The 20033-nt window shown below is 46.2% G+C and overlaps 1 protein-coding gene across 1 annotated transcript in view; it reads left to right on the top strand.

Moving 5' to 3' along the window:
- Positions 1-20033, top strand: part of LOC121577442 (otogelin-like protein) — a 61847-nt gene that overhangs the window by 37141 nt on the left and 4673 nt on the right. The window contains exons 25-42 of the mRNA XM_045206492.1: positions 16-135; positions 503-619; positions 10702-10858; positions 11303-11329; positions 11479-11658; positions 11762-12040; positions 12140-12257; positions 12388-12467; positions 12549-13111; positions 13229-13408; positions 13554-13731; positions 13867-14009; positions 14124-14147; positions 14239-14331; positions 14577-14766; positions 15140-15499; positions 15661-15846; positions 15974-16186. Coding sequence (XP_045062427.1) covers positions 16-135; positions 503-619; positions 10702-10858; positions 11303-11329; positions 11479-11658; positions 11762-12040; positions 12140-12257; positions 12388-12467; positions 12549-13111; positions 13229-13408; positions 13554-13731; positions 13867-14009; positions 14124-14147; positions 14239-14331; positions 14577-14766; positions 15140-15499; positions 15661-15846; positions 15974-16186 — 3208 coding nt within the window. The remainder of the gene's footprint in view (positions 1-15; positions 136-502; positions 620-10701; positions 10859-11302; positions 11330-11478; positions 11659-11761; positions 12041-12139; positions 12258-12387; positions 12468-12548; positions 13112-13228; positions 13409-13553; positions 13732-13866; positions 14010-14123; positions 14148-14238; positions 14332-14576; positions 14767-15139; positions 15500-15660; positions 15847-15973; positions 16187-20033) is intronic.

Below are 20033 nucleotides of genomic sequence, written 5' to 3'. Positions count from 1 at the left end.
TCTGTCTGTCTCTAGGGTCTCCTGAGTGGTCTGTGTGGGAACTTTGACAGTGTGACGGTGAATGACATGACCACGTCCAGTCACATGGAGGTCAGCAATGCTCAGGGCTTTGGAGACAGCTGGGCCCTGGGACAGGTACACACACACACACACACACACACACACAGTGTTACTTCAAACTCCGAACCATCTAATCTAACTCCCACTTGGAATGATAACTACTGAACTTAACAGATTCACAGCGATTTTTTTTCTTCCCCCCAGTAATGAATAACAGCTGGCTAAACGGGGGAACATTTCCCTTTCATGTTCATAGTCTTTAGTTCGGAAAGTGGAAAGAGGCCTATTTCCCCACCCCTATAACCTATTCCAACTGCCCCCCTCGCTTCCACCATTCAACCCAGTCTCCTGCGTCTCTAGGGTCTACCTGTGATATTTAAGAGAAATCAGACACCCACTCACCCACTCACTCTGTGTGTGTGTGTGTGTTTGTGTGTGTCAGTGTGAGAGTGACTATGTGGTGAAGAGAGCGTGTGAAGGAGACCTGGGTAGACAGCCATACGCCAAGAGAGAGTGTGCTCTACTCTACAGTGACGTCTTTACCCCCTGTCACAACGTGGTGAGTACACACACTCACACTGGGGAGTGGGTTATGGGAAGGATTCTTATCTGCTCTCAGTAAACAAGCTCTACTCTCAGGAGATATACACCAATGGACACACACACACACACAGGGTTCAGGTTAAATGTGTGTGGCAGGTAGCCTACGCTCTTATAAAAAAGGGTTCCGAAAGGGTTCTTCAGCTATTCAGCTTTGCTTTATCTTGGCCAGGTCGCAGTTGTAAATGAGAACTTGTTCTCAACTGGCTTACCTGGTTAAATAAAGGTTAAATAAAATAAAAAAAAGTATAGCTTTTTTTGGATCCAGGTAGAACACTTTTGGGTTCCAGGTAGAATCCTCTGTAGAAAGTGTTCTACATGGAACCCAAAAGGGTTCTACCTGGAACCAAAAGGTTTCTACATGCAACCGAAAAAGGTTATTCAAAGTGTTCTCCTATGGGGACAGCGAAGAACCCTTTAAGGTTCTAGATAGCACCTTTTTTTCTAAGAGTGTTGCGATTAGAGCGTTAGGCCAGTAACCGAAAGGTTGCTGGTTCGAATCCCCGACCCGACAAGGTGAAAAATCTGTCGATGTGCAAGGCACTTAACCCTAATTGCTCCAGGGTCAACAAGATAATGGCAGACCCTGGCCGTGGCCCCACTCTCCAAGGGTGTCTCAGGGGGAGCTGGGATTTGCAAAAAAACACATTTCCAATTCAGACACTAGTACATGTGTGAAAAAGGACAAATATAACCACCCACCAAATTATTATTAAATGTGTGCAGCCCTGGAAGGTGGGTTGTTGGAGGTTGTGTGGTGTTATTCTCTGAGTGGCCAACAGATGGTGCTGAATGACACCATCTGCTTACAAATTGAATAATAAAACAATATAACAAGAGTGACCCTTATTAAGCTGACAGTTTGTTTTAGTAAGATAATGTATTTGAAGGTTTACTTTAGAAAATATTACAGTTTATTGGGTGTAATTTGTTGTCATGACTAAGACAGCACACATACACATGCACGCCATGCATCGCTAATGTCTAATCTGATAGGGCCTTGCATCTCTAATGTCTAATCTGTATAGGGCAATAAGCAGACAAGAAAATGCACATCCAGAGGTGGCGCTTCTTGTGGTCAGTGATTTTAATGCAGGGAACCTGAAATCCGTTTGACCTAATTTTTACCAGAACGTCACCTGTGCAACTAGAGGCGAAAAAACTCTAGATCACCTTTACTCCACACAGAAATGCATACAAGGCTTTCCCTCACCCTCCCTTTGTCAAATCTGACCATAACTCTATACTCCTGATTCCTGCTTACAAGCAAAAACTCAAACATGAAGTACCAGTGACGCGCTCAATATGGATTGTTTCACTAGCAAAGACTGGAATATGTTCCAGGATTCATCCGATAACATTGAGGAGTTTACCACATCAGTCACCGGCTTCATTAATAAGTGCATCGACGACATCGTCCCCACAGTGACTGTACGTACATATCCTAACCAGAAGCCATGGATTACAGGCAACATCCTCACTGAGCTAAAGGCTAGAGCTGCCGCTTTCAAGGAGTGGGACACTAATCCGGACGCTTATAAGAAATCCTGCTACGACCTCCGACGAGCCATCAAACAGGCAAAGCGTCAATACAGGACTAAAATTGAATCCTACTAGGCCGGCTGTGACGCTCGTCGCATGTGGCAGGGCTTGCAAACGATCACGGATTACAAAGAGAAACCCAGCCGCGAGCTGCCCAGTGACATGAGCCTACCAGACGATCTAAATGCCTTCTATGCTCGCTTCAAAGCAAGCAACACTGAACCATGCATGAGCGCACCAGCTGTTCCGGATGACTGTATGATCTCGCTCTCCATAGCCGATGTGAGTAAGACCTTTAACCCTTTGACACGTACAAACACACAGGTGTGATCATTCTACAGTGGTCCCTGCAGCGTACGCTCAAACCAGTGTGATTAGAACACTTCATTAGACCATATAGTAATGACTGACGCGACAGTCAGTATTTGAGCTGGCCACACTGATTTCTCACAGAAACATTTTGCACGAACACAGTCTTTACAACGTTATGTCCTCAATGTGAGCAGTTTATTTTTGGATGCAATGTTCAGACGTTCACAGAAGTAGCAACAGCATATCACAATTCTCATCCAAATTGGAAAATGTGGGCTACATTAGTCCTAGTGCTAATTGAGTAAAGAGTGAGCTAACGCAAACTGTCATATTTAGCCAAATCTCGGCTGATAGAAAACATAATATGAATTAGCTAATAGCAATTACTATTTACAATTCATCACATCATGGTTGAGCTCACCAGTGATTTAAATAATTGAGTAAAACACTTTATAAAAGACTAATGTAATCCGACGGTGGGCAGAGTTTGTGCGCACCGCAATGTTTGTTTTTCTGTGTCAACTAAAGATAAGAAGAGGTGACAAGATGAGTTGGGTCTATTTGCAGTATGCACATTGAAGGCGAAGGGGGTGTGTCGTCTACCATCATTTACTTCCCATCATTCACTTCCGGAATCTTTGGTCTGACAGACATTTACATGACACCAAGAATGCATTGAATGATGTCAACAAACATTGCTCCACACATAGCCGGCAAATAGCTTAGCATTAGCTCATCATAATCAGTACAACCTTCAAAAAAGTATTTTACACAAATCATATATGTCCATTAAAATATATGCAAGAATCGGAATGCATAATTTGTCACCAGTAAAACTTGAAAACATGAATAAAACAGCAAATAAAGAAATTATTACCACACAAACCATTTTCTGATAGTGATTTATTGATACAAGTGGCCCGTGCCGGTGTTATGATACTGATGATTTGTTGCCACATATGGTTTGTTTACGTTTCTACTGTTGTGGCTCGATGGAGTAGCTAGGCCTACAACAGCTCAATCTAGTGGTTGCGTCAGGGACAACAGTTGTTGTCAACTGTAACATTGTAGCTAATTCTAAGCCTAACCCTTTTCCTAACCTTAACCTCATTCTCTTAACTTCATATGTTAATTAACCTAACCTACTGAGTTAGTTCTCCTAACCTGCCATGTTAATTATCCTAACCTGCTATGGTAAACAAACCATCTGTGGAGACAAATCATCAGTATCAACACACCGGCAGCCAATCACGTCTCCCCTGACACTCACTTGGAGCCATTCAGTGTTGTTGTTTATGTATGTAGCTAGTGGGCTAAGCTGTAGCATTAGCAATGTCTTTCAAAAGGAGACAACTCACAAATGTGGAAATTCTGGAGATTTTTGTAAATTCTGACAGTGACACTGAGGAGCTGCCCCCAGCTTTGTGGCCATTGAGAACCCTGAATCTGAGGACCCCTTTCCAACCGATGAAGTCCCAGGTCCCTCTGAACAAGCTGGTGGTGATGGAAGCAGACCAATAGTGGGTGAAGTACAGGAGGTCTGTGGTAGCTGGAAGGCCGCCAGCCATTTCACCCCTCCTGGCCCAGCTGTTGGCTTTGATGAGTCCTAGTCTGGAGTGCAAAGTACCTTGCCATCTCCCTCTGAACCAGTGCTTCAAGCTGTTTCTGACAGAGGAGCTGGTCGGAGACATAGTGGAGCTACAGGAGAAGAGAGCCACAGGGAAGGTGGACCTCATTACGGGAGAGAGAAAGATCAAACCAGACTGTGTGCTTGACTATAATCGCACAATGGGGGCAGTGGATAAGGCGGACATGATGAACAGCTTTGTGGCATGCGCTAGGTATAAGAATATATTTTTCCATCTGATCGGTACTGCTGTCCTCAATGGCTAACAAGCAAAATGATTACTGAACAAGGTTTTTTGTAATTGGATATACAGTTCACATAAAAATCAAATACAGTTCCATTATGCAATTATATGGACAATATCTCACCCACCTCCCCACTCCCGCATCATAATCCTCCCTACTCCCTCTCCAAACAGTATGTTGCTAGCATACAAAAGCTGTCCTCAATCTTCGGCAAGAAAGATGTTCAGTTCAAGATGATGTTGGCACGTTATTTACATTTACGGCATTTAGCAGACGCTCTTATCCAGAGCGACTTACAGTTAGTGCATACATGATTCTTTTTATTTTATTTACCACATGGGAATCGAACCCACAACCCTGGCGTTGCAAACACCATGCTCTACCAACTGAGCTACATCCCCTGCCGGCCATTCTCTCCCCTACCCTAGGCCAATTGTGCGCCGCCCCATTGGTCTCCCGGTTGCAGCCAGCTACAGCAGAGCCTGGATTCGAACCAGGATCTCTAGTGGCACAGCTAGTACTGCGATGCAGTGCCTTAAACCACTGCGCCACTCGGGAGACTATGTTCAATACTGTGTATGTGTGGTTTCTGAAAGTACAGAATAAAGAGAATTTATTAGTAATTAGAATAAAATATCAGGACATAGAAATAAAACAATATTACAATGAAGTAACATAGTAACTGAAGAGCTCCACAAGGCCTCCACTAGGGGGCAGGGTAGGGCAGAGCTGTGCTAAACAGGCCAAATGAATACACCGGCCAATGCAATGGTCATGATAAGGCCAGGGCAGCTTCAAAGGATACAAAACAAGCTAATACTTATTTGACCCCATTAGCATTAGCATTGTTTTACAGAACTAATAGAAAAATGTAACTACATAAGCACAATTGAGTTATACACCATAAAGGTTATGAAATCAGTACCTCATGGGTCCACGGTTATAAAGGAATACACACAGAATACATTATACTCCATACATAAATACGGTGTGCTACAGTAGAAATGACATAACATGATATACAGAAAATGTATTATGATAAAGTCTCCCGAGTGGCGCAGTGATCTAAGGCACTGCATCGCAGTGCTAGCTGTGCCACTAGAGATCCTGGTTCGAATCCAGGCTCTGTCGTGGCCGGCCGTGACCGGGAGACCCATGGGGTGGAGCACAATTGGCCCAGCGTCGTCTAGGGTAGGGGAGAGAATGGCCGGCAGGGGATGTAGCTTAGTTGGTAGAGCATGGTGTTTGCAACGCCAGGGTTGTGGGTTCGTTTCCCACGGGGGGGTATGAAAAAAAATTACAATAATGTATGCAATCACTGGATAAGAGCGTCTGCTAAATGACTAAAATGTAAATGTAATAAGGCATTTACTTTGATAGGAATGCACACAGTAATTATTAGTAAGGAAAACAACAATGAAGGCAAAGCGGGCGCCAGACGGAAAATGTGCCAGGGGGAAAAGGTTTGGGCAGGTTCTGTTCTGACTGGAGATACGCAAATGTATGCATACTTGACCTGAGAAAACTCTAGGGGAGTGCTTGGGCTCTCATGGAAGAGAAAGGTTTGTCCGGCTCATCTAGCTAATCCTTGCCTTACATTAGCATAGCATGCCTCAAATGTAAATTGTCTGCAACAGTGAAATGGGCTACTTCTATGTCAATTAATAAGGAGGCGGAACGCACCTCATTTCAAACTGTTCGAAAATCATTTACAATTTGAAACTTGATAATTAGCAGGCAGCGTGCCTTGTTTTGAGGGCAGCATGGGTTAACTGTCCTGTTGCATAACAATCACATTTTGGAACAGTGAGCGAATTCTGACATCACGTGCATAAGAAAACTCAAGCTGGGGGGACCGAGATATTTGGAACTCATGTGTGAAAAGGTTAAACAGGTTAACATTCACAAGGCCACGGGGCCAGACGGATTACCAGGACGCATACTCAGAGCATCCGCTGACCAGCTGGCAAGTGTCTTCACTGACTTTTTCAACCTCTCCCTGACCCAGTCTGTAATACCTACAGTACATGTTTCAAGCAGATCCTGTGCCCAAGAACTCCAAGGTAACCTTTCTAAATGACTATCGCCCCGTAGCACTCACATCTGTACCAAAAGGGTTATTTGGCTGTCCCAATAGGAGAACCCTTTTTGGTTCCAGGTAGAACCCTTTTGGGTTCCATGTAGAACCTCCTGTGGAAAAGGTTTTACATGGAACCCAAAAGGGTTCTACCTGGAACCAAAAATGTTTCTTCAAAGGGTTCTCCTATGGGGACAGCCGATGAACCCTTTTAGGAACCCTTTTAGGTGTGTAGCCATGAAATGCTTTGAAAGGCTGGTCATGGTTTACATCGACACCATCATTCCAGACACCCTGGACCCACTCCAATTTGCATACCACCCCAACAGATCCACAGATGACACAATCTCAATTGCATGCCACACTGTTCTCTCCCACCTGGACAAGAAGAACACCTACAGTGGGGAGAACAAGTATTTGATACACTGCCGATTTTGCAGGTTTTCCTACTTACAAAGCATGTAGAGGTCTGTAATGTTTATCATAGGTACACTTCAACTGTGAGAGACGGAATCTAAAAAATCCAAATCCAAAATCCAGAAAATCACATTGTATGATTTTTATGTAATTAATTTGCATTTTATTGCATGACATAAGTATTTGATCACCTACCAACCAGTAAGAATTCCGGCTCTCACAGACCTGTTAGTTTTTCTTTAAGAAGCCCTCCTGTTCTCCACTCATGACCTGTATTAACTGCACCTGTTTGAACTCGTTACCTGTATAAAAGACACCTGTCCACACACTCAATCAAACAGACTCCAACCTCTCCACAATGGCCAAGACCAGAGAGCTGTGTAAGGACATCAGGGATAAAATTGTAGACCTGCACAAGGCTGGGATGGGCTACAGGACAATAGGCAAGCAGCTTGGTGAGAAGGCAACAACTGTTGGCGCAATTATTAGAAAATGGAAGAAGTTCAAGATGACGGTCAATCACCCTCGGTCTGGGGCTCCATGCAAGATCTCACCTCGTGGGGGCATCAATGATCATGAGGAAGGTGAGGGATCAGCCCAGAACTACACGGCAGGACCTGGTCAATGACCTGAAGAGAGCTGGGACCACAGTCTCAAAGAAAACCATTAGTAACACACTACGCCGTCATGGATTAAAATCCTGCAGCGCACGCAAGGTCCCCCTGCTCAAGCCAGTGCATGTCCAGGCCCGTCTGAAGTTTGCCAATGACCATCTGGATGATCCAGAGGAGGAATGGGAGAAGGTCATGTGGTCTGATGAGACAAAAATATAGCTTTTTGGTCTAAACTCCACTCGCCGTGTTTGGAGGAAGAAGAAGGATGAGTACAACCCCAAGAACACCATCCCAACTGTGAAGCATGGAGGTGGAAACATCATTCTTTGGGGATGCTTTTCTGCAAAGGGGACAGGACGACTGCACCGTATTGAGGGGAGGATGGATGGGGCCATGTATCGCGAGATCTTGGCCAACAACCTCCTTCCCTCAGTAAGATCATTGAAGATGGGTCGTGGCTGGGACTTCCAGCATGACAACGACCCGAAACACACAGCCAGGGCAACTAAGGAGTGGCTCCGTAAGAAGCATCTCAAGGTCCTGGAGTGGCCTAGCCAGTCTCCAGACCTGAACCCAATAGAAAATCTTTGGAGGGAGCTGAAAGTCCGTATTGCCCAGCGACAGCCCCAAAACCTGAAGGATCTGGAGAAGGTCTGTATGGAGGAGTGGGCCAAAATCCCTGCTGCAGTGTGTGCAAACCTGGTCAAGACCTACAGGAAACGTATGATCTCTGTAATTGCAAACAAAGGTTTCTGTACCAAATATTAAGTTCTGCTTTTCTGATGTATCAAATACTTATGTCATGCAATAAAATGCAAATGAATTACTTAAAAATCATACAATGTGATTTTCTGGATTTTTTGTTTTAGATTCTGTCTCTCACAGTTGAAGTGTACCTATGATAAAAAATTACAGACCTCTACATGCTTTGTAAGTAGGAAAACCTGCTAAATCGGCAGTGTATCAAATACTTGTTCTCCCCACTGTATGTGAGAATGCTGTTCATTGACTACAGCTCAGCGTTCAACACCATAGTGCCCTCCAAGCTCATCACTAAGCTCAGCAGTGGCGTGTATACATGGATGCCATGGGAAGCCAGGTTTCCCCAAAAACAATTACCAAGAAAAAAACATACAAAGTCATTTATCTTTCGTCTTTCTGTGTTTCATGAATTTCCTTCAATTCGCAAGAGGTTGAATGTATCTCACCGGAGAAAGCATCCAAGTGAACTGATTTGGACCTGTGGTTTTACTTAATTCTCCGTACTGGCCGATGATTATAACGGCGATTCTGATCCATGCATGAATGTATACATTGTGCCCCTGGCCTGAGAGGATGGAAGTTCAACATGTCGCTAGATGTAGTAATGTTAGGCTAATGTTAACTAGCTAGCCAGGCGCATTGTTGCCCATGAAAGGAAGTTGGGGGAGCAAGCATTTTAGCCAGGTAGCCTAGGACAACAAAAACTAAAAGTCATAGACCGTTTAGGCAACATGAAAGAGGAGGATGGTTTTGCCGTTTCTCTACAAGTAGGGTGAGTCACCATGTTTTTTCTACTTGCACGCACGCACACACACACACATAAATCAGTACAATGGACAGCCACATAATATTTAGCTTACGTTGATTGGACTAAATCATTTTTGGTATCTTTTAGGTGTCACTGTATTAGACTAAGCATAAGTTATTAGATGTTGAAATGGTGTGAGAATAGTGAAGGCAGCGCCTGTTTTCTTTGCGACTTGCGGTAACTCTCTGTGGTTCCAAATCAATAGTTGTTTAGTAGTCCTAAAATGTCAGAAACATTAACTTGCTTGACCATGCTGTAGGTCATGTAACTGTTTGTTACATGCAATATGTTTAGTGGACTTCATCGGACAGATGTTGCTCTCCGGTTTTGTGATGAAACAAAGGTGTGGTTGAATTTATTCTGCCACTGTGTCTTCTTATTTTCTCGGCCTTAGGCCTATATATCACAGTGTCAAGGCATATGAACTAACAGGTTATAGAGCAAACAACGCAATTGGTTGTAATAGCACTGAATAGGACTGAACACCTCCCTCTGCAATTGGATCCTGGACTTCCTGACAGGCCACCCCCGTGTGGTGAGGGTAGGCAACAACACATCCGCCACATCTTCAATACAGGGGCCCCAGGGGTGCGTGTTTTGTCCCCTACTGTACTCCCTGTTGTACTCCCTGTTCACCCACGATTGCGTCTCCACCTACAACTCCAAAACCATTAAAAGTTTTGCTGACAACACAACGATGGTAGGCCTGATCACCGACGACGATGAGACAGCCTATAGGGAGGTCAGTGACCTGGCAGTGTGGTGCCAGGACAACAACCTCTCCTTCAACGTCAGCAAGACAAATAAGCTGATCGTGGACTACAGGTAACGGAGCGCCAAGCATGCCTCCATCCACATCGACGGGGCTGTACTGGAGCGGGTCGAGAGCTTCAAGCTCCTCGGTGTCCACATCACTAAATAATTAACATGGTCCACACACACCAACACAGTTGTGAAGAAAGCACAACATGGCCTCTTCCCACTCAGAAGGCTGAAAATTTGGCATGGGCCCTCAGATCCTCAAAAAGTTCTACAGCTGTACCATTGAGAGCATCTTCACTTGCTGCATCACTGCTTTGTATTGCAACTGCTTGGCATCCAACCACAAGGCGCTACAGAGGGTAGTGCATATGGCCCAGTACATTACTGGTGCCGAGCACCCTGCCATCCTGGACTTCTATACCAGGTGGTGTCAGAGGAAGGCCCTAAAAAAAAATCTAGTTTTTTCTCTCTGCAGTGTTGGGAAGGGCCCGTAAGTAAGCATTTCACTGTTACTGTACACCTGTTGTTTACGAAGCATGTGACAAATAAAATGTGATTTGATCCCCGTGTTCCAGAGTTTAACCCATGTCTCATTGTTCTGATGTCCCATAACTCCTATTCACCCCCCTTCAACACACACACACACACACACAAACATGTCACTCATTCCTATCTACATTATTCACACACACTCCTAACCCACATCTAACCCCGACGACCTGTCTCCCACGACCTGTCTCCCACCACTAAACCTTCACTCACCCCCAGGTAGATATGACCTGGTTCTAATATACATCTGCAACCTGTGTGTGTGTGTTTTCGTGTGTTTTCATGTGTGTGTGTGTGTGTGTGTGTGTGTGTGTGTGTGTGTGTAGGTGGATGTATCATGGTTCTATAGGAACTGCTTGACAGACACGTGTAACTGTAACCGGGGCGGAGACTGTGAGTGTCTGTGTACGTCCATCGCTGCCTATGCACACACCTGCTGTCAACACGGTGTTACTGTGGTCTGGAGAAACCCCTCTGTCTGCCGTGAGTACACACACACATACTGTACATACACACACAATGTGTGTCTGTTCCTCTGACCAACTTCCTCTCTGTCAGCATAGGTGCTGGGTCACTCAATGCTCCTACACGCCCGCATGCACACACACACACACACACACACACACACACACATGCCAGTACACAGAACAATAGAGTCCCCCCTCTGACCCAAATCCCCTGTACCATTATTTCTTACTGTCATCAAATGACCACAGATACACACACACACACACACACACACACACACACACACACACACACACACACACACACACACACACACACACACACATTGACACTCGCAATACCATGGTCTCTCTCTCCCTACACAGTATGTGTTGGCTATGAATGTCTACAGTACTATCACATACTGTACATATGTGGTGTTGTATGTTTCTAAATGTTTGTGCTTGTTTTTTCTTTCAGCCTATGATTGTGAATACTACAACCAAGGTATGTTTGAACGCTAACCAAAAATTACTCACAAAGGAACACCTTTCAATCACACAAAAATACAAATACACATATACAAACTGAGCATCCTAATATATTCACTCAACATAGAGAATATCCTCCACCCCTCTCTCTGTCTCTCTCTGTAGAGTTAGGTGAAGGGCCGTTCTCAGTGGTCAGTGCTATACATAACGCGACAGTCTTCGGTGTGAACAGAACCAGTGGGTCAGTGTTTCCTCTAGTTAGGGAGTTCGTAGGCGGGCTGCCTCCCCCCGGACTACTCTTCAACTTCATGATCACAGCAGGACTACAGAAGGACCGCACATCACGTGAGTCTCACACACACATACACATATTTACACTCACTCACATGCACGCACACACACACACACACACAAACACACAAACTCATCAGCACATGAGCTTTTACAGGTCTCCCGGTGGTCTCTCTGGAGTCAGCAGAGCGTCCTAACTACTTCCTGGTTGTGTCTGGGCGTACTGGGCTGCGGTTGGAGCAGTGGACCCGAGGGGAGGAGTTTGGCCGCAGAGCTTCCTTCCTGCAGCACCAGGGACTGTTCCTGCCTGGCCACACCTCCTTCGAGCTGATTGGCCAGCCAGGAGTGTTCCTGACTCTGACACGCACGTCTGCACAAGCTCAGAAATATGACAACTCTGACAACTTCAAGACCAGCAGCTCCTTTACCCTGGAGGGTTAGACATACATATAAAGTCATAATACACAACACACACACAGTTTATTTTTCTCTAGTTCTTATGTGTTTGTTGACAATGTGTATGTTTGTATTACAGAGAGCAGTTTTGTAATCCCATACCGTATGATGTGTGAGTGGCGCTACCATGCATGCGCCAGTCCGTGTGTCCGTACATGCAGCGACCCCGCTGCCACACGCTGCCACTTCCTGCCCCCGTAAGAACACGTCTAACACGCACTTAGAAACGCACATTTAGAAACACACGCTTACAACATGGTTATACACTGTAAGGGCACGCTTAATACGCGCTTTGAACGTTTGTCCGTGTCTGTGTGTGTCTGGCAGGGTAGAGGGCTGTTTCCCTCGTTGCCCCAAAAACATGGTTCTTGATGAGGTCACCAGGAGATGTGTCTACACAGAGGACTGTGAGTAGAGTGTGCATCACACCAGGATCTGTAAAGTTAAATAGTTTTTTAAGTAATGTATGTCTGTGTGTCTGTCCTCAGGTGTGTCCCTCCCTCCCACTCCTACACCTTACGCCTTCGTAAACCGAACGACCACCACCCCAACTACTACTACTGTTAGGCCTACTAGTAGCACTACTACATCTAGGACCACTACTAGGACCACTACTATTAGTACCAGAACTACAACCAGTGCTGCCTCTACAACTGTTACTGCCACCAGAGCCCCCACTACTCCCAGTACAGCCCAACTGACGGAGAGTTTCACTCCCACCCTCACCCCTCCTCGCTCCCCCTCTCCTCCTCCCCCTTCTCTGCCCGCACCCTCCACCCCCACTGTGACCGAGCACACCCCTTCACCTGCAGTCTCTCCCTCCATCTCCCCCTCTCCCTCCACCACCATTACTAGCAGCACCACTGGGGCCACGACCCCGACCTTGACCCCTGCAGCGGTCACTACAGTAACTATGGAAACATCATCCTCTACTCCCCCCAGCCTGGTAGTGACCGAATCCACCACTCCTCCTCTTCTCTCTCCTGCTTCTCACTCTCCCCCACCTGCTACCCCTCCCCAGCCTTCCACCCAGCCTTCCAGCTCCCCCTCAGCTCCCCCTATCTCCTCCCCTACCTCCTTTTCCCCTCCTCCCCCTCTCTTCTCCTCCACCCCCACCCCCACCCTGACCACCACACAAACACACCTTCCTGTTACTACACCCACGGAGACTACCTCTGTATTCCAAGTAGTTTATGACACCTCCGTTACCATGTCGACATCACCCCCCGAGACGATGGAGTCCATAACAACGGAAACAGCCACCAGCCCAGACTCCTCTTATACGCCTGAGGCAGTCAGCATACCAACAGTGCTGTCCCCCTTCCTCCTACCCACCGCCCCCTGCACAGTAAGAGCCAATCAGTGAGAGACAGTGTGTTTGGACAAGTTAGAGGGCCGAGCATGCAGCCCTGGGGAACTCCCTTTGTCAGTAGCTGAGTTTTGGATCCCTCTGATCTCTCTCTCTCTCTCTCATCTCTCTCTGCTCTCTCCAGCCCCCGTATTCCTACCGTGTTGATGAGTGTGCAGAACTGATCTGTTTTAACGGGGAGTTTCTCCTCCATAACTCCTCCCTCCACTGTCGGTACAACACCACTCCTCCTCGCTGCTCTCTGCTGGGCATGGCTGTCCTCACCAACACCGACCCCTGCTGCCCGCTCTGGCAGTGCCCCTGTAAGAACACACACTACTGTACATACACACACACACTATACACACACTTTACATACATACCAGCACACACACATTATACAAACATACTGTGCTTGTGTGTGTTTGCCTATCCGTGCATGTGTGTGTATGTGTTAGGTCGCTGCTCAGTGATGTCAGACCTGCGTGTGATAACGTTTGACGGTAACAACGTAGCGCTGTATGATAACGGCTCCTACATCCTGGTCTACCTACCCACAGAGAACATCATAGGAACAGTGAACAAATGCCCTACCAGCCAGGTACACACACACACAAACTCTCTCTGTTTTAAATACACACGCTATTATAAACTGTTATAGGATGCTATAAGCACCTGATTCTGATTTGTTGACTTTTTCTTGTTTCTTATTTAGAGCGTCAACTCCATCAGACGACCTGTGAGTTTCCCTTTAACATCTAATCATGATCATTATCATAGTAATTATATGGTCATTATTACACTGTTTTACCTGGACATCTTTCTCTCAGAGCCCTAGTGGTGGAACGTCAGGTCTGTGTTTTAAGAACTTGAACATCACTACTCCCTCCTACAGGATCATCATCAACCGTCTTGACCGCAAGGTGACCATCACTGACCGCAACCGACTGACCACTGAACCATTACTGATAGCATATACTGTAGAACACAGCTCATGCTATATCTGTGTGTGTGTGTGTGTGTTTGTGTGTGTGTGTGTGTGTGTGTGTGTGTGTGTGTGTGTGTGTGTGTGTGTGTGTGTGTGCGTGCGTGCGTGCGTGCGTGCGTGCGTGCGTGCGTGCGTGCGTGCGTGCGTGTGCGTCTGTATGGTGTTCGTGTGGGGATACAGGTGTCAGTGAACCACATAAAGGCACGGCTGCCTTTCTCCCGTCAGGCCCTGTCAGTAGAGGACACAGGCAGTATGTACCTGATCACCACTCCTGGAGGAGTCAACATACAATGGTACCACAGCACTGGCATCATGGTGCTGCAATACACCGCCCCCTCCAATACATCTGCTCCTACTAGAGGCCTCTGTGGTAAGACATCCATAAAATGAGCTAGATTTGTCATTTACTCTAACACTTTCATCCTTCATTGTCAGATCAGGTATGTGGCTTTGTTTTGAAGTCGTCCACTAGCATGATTTAATGAACCTGGAGAAGAGAGAACGTTTCTCTCATACCTGACCTTGCCCTATTTCTGGCCTATTTCTTCAGAGTGTGGGCGTGCATTTGTTCATCCGTGCATGTGATGAACATAAGTGCATCCGTAATAGTTTTGTAAATAAAGTATCAAGTTGTTTTAAATTGTGATCAAGAGTTGGACCTATTCCTTTTCAATGCTCATGCTATTATTTGGTTGCACCTTGTCTCACGTTGGTTGATCACCTTTTACTGGTGTGTCTCCCAGGGTGTTGTGACGGGAACCCGGCTGATGACCTGAAGCTGCCTAACGGTACGGTGGTGAGGGAGGTGGCAGACCTGGGTCTGTTCCTGCAGGCCTGGAGGGTCCACACCTCAGAAGACACGGAACACACACGACGCATCGGGGACAACTGTACCACTGGAGACTGCTCCACCTGTCTCTCCATGCTCAGACAGAGACCTTTCACTCCCTGCCACAGCAAGGTGTCTCCAGAGCAGTTCTGTGATGTGATGTGGGCAGGCGACCTCCACTATAAGGCCCACCAGTGTGACTTCCTGGCAGCCTACGTAGCTGTCTGCTACACTTACCAAGTCTGCATCAACTGGAGACGACACAACTTCTGCCGTAAGGACCCGGTACACACACCAATACACACTAATACACACACACATCAGGTCTGCATTAGCTGGTGACATCACAAATGTATGTTCTTGCGGTGTGTGTGTGTGTGTGTTTGCGTGTCTGTGCGTGCTTGTGCGTGCGTGTGTGTGTATGTTTGTGTGTAGCGTTGAGGTGTCCCCCAGGTAGGGAGTACCAGGCGTGTGTGTCGACCTGTACCACCCGGACCTGTCAGAACAGAGAGTTCTATGAGGAGACCACCTGCTCCCACATCAGAGAGGAGTGTGTGTGTCGCTCTGGAACCATCCTGCACCGAGCAGACTCCACTTACTGCGTCACAGAGGAGCAGTGTGGTGAGTATGTCAGCTGTATGCCAGTTACATGTCAGCTCTAGTATGTCAGCTCTATGAGCTTGTGCTCTGTATGACTCTGTGTTGTTTAGTGTGTACTGATAACGTGTGTCTGTGTGTGTGTTTGTAGTGTGTACGGATAACGAGGGGTCTCCGCGGGCCCCTGGGGAGGTGTGGAACGGGTCATTGCGTGGCTGCTGTCTGTTCCGCTGCATGGAGAACGGTTCTGTGGTGGCAGTAGAACCTGACTGCAGCTTTAGTCCAGCTCCGCTGTGTGAGAGGGAGGGAGAGTACGTACTGGATGTCCTGGAAGAGGGGGCCTGCTGTCCCAAGAAGATCTGTGGTGAGGACACACACACACACATGCATGCTTAGACACCTACATACAGTTGAAGTCGGAAGTTTACATACACTTAGGTTGAAGTCATTAAAACTTGTTTTTCAACCACTCCACAGATTTCTTGTTAACAAACAATAGTTTTGGCGAGTCGGTTAGGACATCTACTTTGTGCATGACACAAGTAATCTTTCCAACAATTGTTTACAGACAGATTATTTCATTTATAATTAACTGTATCACAATTCCAGTGGGTCAGAAGTTTACATACACTAAGTTGACTGTGCCTTTAAACAGCTTGGAAAATTCCAGAAAATGATGTCATGGCTTTAGAAGCTTCTGAGAGGCTAATTGACATCATTTGTCATGACTTCCGCCGAGGCTGCCTCCCCTCCTTGTTCGGGCAGGCTTCGGCGTTCGTCGTCACCGGCTTACTAGCCACTGCCGCTCCATATATCATCATTACATTTGTCTTGTCTTGTCAATTACACACACCTGGTTCATATCCCCTCATTACATTAGTCTGTGTAAGTGTTCCCTCTGCCCCCTTGTCCTTGTGGGTGATTGTTTTATGTGAGTTGAGTGTAGCTCGGTGGAGCTACTCATACCTTGTATTGCCGGGGTAGATTATTCCCCTGTGCCTGTATTTTGTTGGAGCTACTCGTACCTTGTATTGCCGGGGTAGATTGTTCCCCTGTGCCTGTATTTTGTTGGAGCTACTCGTACCTTGTATTGTCGGGGTAGATTGTTCCCCTGTGCCTGTGTTTTGTTGGAGCTACTCGTACCTTGTATTGCCGGGGTAGATTGTTCCCCTGTGCCTGTATTTTGTTGGAGCTACCCGTACCTTGTATTGCCGGGGTAGATTGTTCCCCTGTGCCTGTATTTTGTTGGAGCTACTCGTACCTTGTATTGCCGGGGTAGATTGTTCCCCTGTGCCTGTATTTTGTTGGAGCTACTCGTACCTTGTATTGCAGAGGTAGATTGTTCCCCTGTGCCTGTATTTTGTTGGAGCTACCCGTACCTTGTATTGCAGAGGTAGATTGTTCCCCTGTGCCTGTATTTTGTTGGAGCTACCCGTACCTTGTATTGCAGAGGTAGATTGTTCCCCTGTGCCTGTATTTTGTTGGAGCTACCCGTACCTTGTATTGCCGGGGTAGATTATTCCCCTGTGCCTGTATTTTGTTGTCGCTATCCAGCCCAACTGTGTACGACAGAGTAAACTCTGTATTCTGTGATTTACCCTCCTGCGCCTGACTCCTTCTAATCACACTCATCACATCATTTGAGTCAATTGGAGGTATACCTGTGGATGTATTTCAAGGCCTACCTTCAAACTCAGTGCCTCTTTGCTTCACATCATGGGAAAATCAAAAGAAATCAGCCAAGACCTCAGAAAAAAAATTGTAGACCTTCACAAGTCTGGTTCATCCTTGGGAGCAATTTCCAAACGCCTGAAGGTACCACGTTCATCTGTACAAACAATAGTACACAAGCATAAACACCATGGGACCATGCAGCCGTCATACCGCTCAGGAAGGAGACGCGTTCTGTCTCCTAGAGATGAACGTACTTTGGTGCGAAAAGTGCAACTCAATCCCAGAACAACAGCAAAGGACCTTGTGAAGATGCTGGAGGAAACAGGTACAAAAGTATCTATATCCACAGTAAAACAAGTCCTATATCGTCATAACCTGAAAAGCCGCTCAGCAAGGAAGAAGCCACTGCTCCAAAACCTCCATAAAAAAGCCAGACTACGCTTTGCAACTGCACATGGGGACAAAGATCGTACTTTTTGGAGAAATGTCCTCTGGTCTGATGAAACAAAAATAGAACTGTTTGGCCATAATGACCAAAAAGTGGGGGCTTGCAAGCCGTAGAACACCATCCCAACCGTGAAGCACGGGGGTGGCAGCATCATGCTGAAGGAGGGACTGGTGCACTTCACAAAATAGATGGCATCATGAGGAAGGAAAATTATGTGGATATATTGAAGCAACATCTCAAGACATCAATCAGGAAGTTAAAGGTTGGTCGCAAATGGGTCTTCCAAATGGACAATGACCCCAAGCATACTTCCAAAGTTGTGGCAAAATGGCTTAAGGACAACAAAGTCAAAGTATTGGAGTGGCCATCACAAAGCCCCGACCTCAATCCAATAGAAAAGTTGTGGGCAGAACTGAAAAAGCGTGTGTGAGCAAGGAGGCCTACAAACCTGACTCAGTTACACCAGCTCTGTCAGGAGGAATGGGCCAAAATTCACTCAACTTATTGTGGGAAGCTTGTGGAAGGCCACCCGAAACGTTTGACCAAAGTTAAACAATTTAAAGGCAATGCTACCAAATACTAATTGAGTGTATGCAATGAAAGAAATAAAAGCTGAAATAAATCATTCTCTCTACTATTATTCTGACATTTCACATTCTTAAAATAAAGTGGTGATCCTAACTGACCTAAGACAGGGAATTTTTGCTAGGATTAAATGTCAGGAATTGTGAAAAACTGAGTTTAAATGTATTTGGCTAAGGTGTATGTAAACTTCCGACTTCAACTGTATATACAGTGAGGGAAAAAAGTATTTGATCCCCTGTTGATTTTGTACGTTTGCCCAATGACAAAGAAATGATCAGTCTATAATTTTAATGGTAGGTTTATTTGAACAGTGAGAGGTAGAATAACAACAAAAAAATCCAGAAAAACGCATGTCAAAAATTTTATGAATTCATTTGCATTTTAATGAGGTAAATAAGTATTTGACCCCTCTGCAAAACATGACTTAGTACTTGGTGGCAAAACCCTTGTTGGCAATCAAAGAGGTCAGAGGTTTCTTGTAGTTGGCCACCAGGTTTGCACACATCTCAGGAGGGATTTTGTCCCACTCCTCTTTGCAGATCTTCTCCAAGTCATTAAGGTTTTGAGGCTGACGTTTGGCAACTCAAACCTTCAGCTTCCTCCACAGATTGTCTATGGAATTAAGGTCTGGAGACTGGCTAGGCCACTCCAGGACCTTAATGTGCTTCGTCTTGAGCCACTCCTTTGTTGCCTTGGCCATGTGTTTTGGGTCATTGTCATGCTGGAATACCCATCCACGACCCATTTTCAATGCCCTGGCTGAGGGAAGGAGGTTCTCACCCAAGATTTGACGGTACATGGCCCCGTCCATCGTCCCTTTGATGCGGTGAAGTTGTCCTGTCCCCTTAGCAGAAAAACACCCCCAAAGCATAATGTTTCCACCTCCATGTTTGATGGTGGGGATGGTGTTCTTGGGGTCATAGGCAGCATTCCTCCTCCTCCAAACACGGCGAGTTGAGTTGATGCCAAAGAGCTCCATTTTGGTCTCATCTGACCACAACACTTTCACCCAGTTCTCCTCTGAATCATTCAGATGTTCATTGGCAAACTTCAGACAGGCATGTATATGTGCTTTCTTGAGCAGGGGGACCTTGCGGGCGCTGCAGGATTTCAGTCCTTCACGGCATAGTGTGTTACCAATTGTTTTCTTGGTGACTATGGTCCCAGCTGCCATGAGATCATTGACGAGATCCTCCGTGTCGTTCTGGGCTGATTCCTCACCGTTCTCATGATCATTGCAACTCCACGAGGTGAGATCTTGCATGGAGCCCCAGGGAGATTGACAGTCTTTTGTGTTTCTTCCATTTGCGAATAATCGCACCAACTGTTGTCACCTTCTCACCAAGCTGCTTGGCGATGGTCTTGTAGCCCATTCCAGCCTTGTGTAGGTCTACAATCTTGTCCCTGACATCCTTGGAGAGCTCTTTGGTCTTGGCCATGGTGGAGAGTTTGGAATCTGATTGATTGATTGCTTCTGTGGACAGGTGTCTTTTATACAGGTAAC

This window comes from Coregonus clupeaformis, chromosome 23 (genome assembly GCF_020615455.1).
Source record: "Coregonus clupeaformis isolate EN_2021a chromosome 23, ASM2061545v1, whole genome shotgun sequence".
Lineage (NCBI taxonomy): Eukaryota > Metazoa > Chordata > Actinopteri > Salmoniformes > Salmonidae > Coregonus > Coregonus clupeaformis.
Note: the sequence above shows the minus strand (reverse complement) of the source record. Positions and strands in the feature narration are given on the sequence as shown.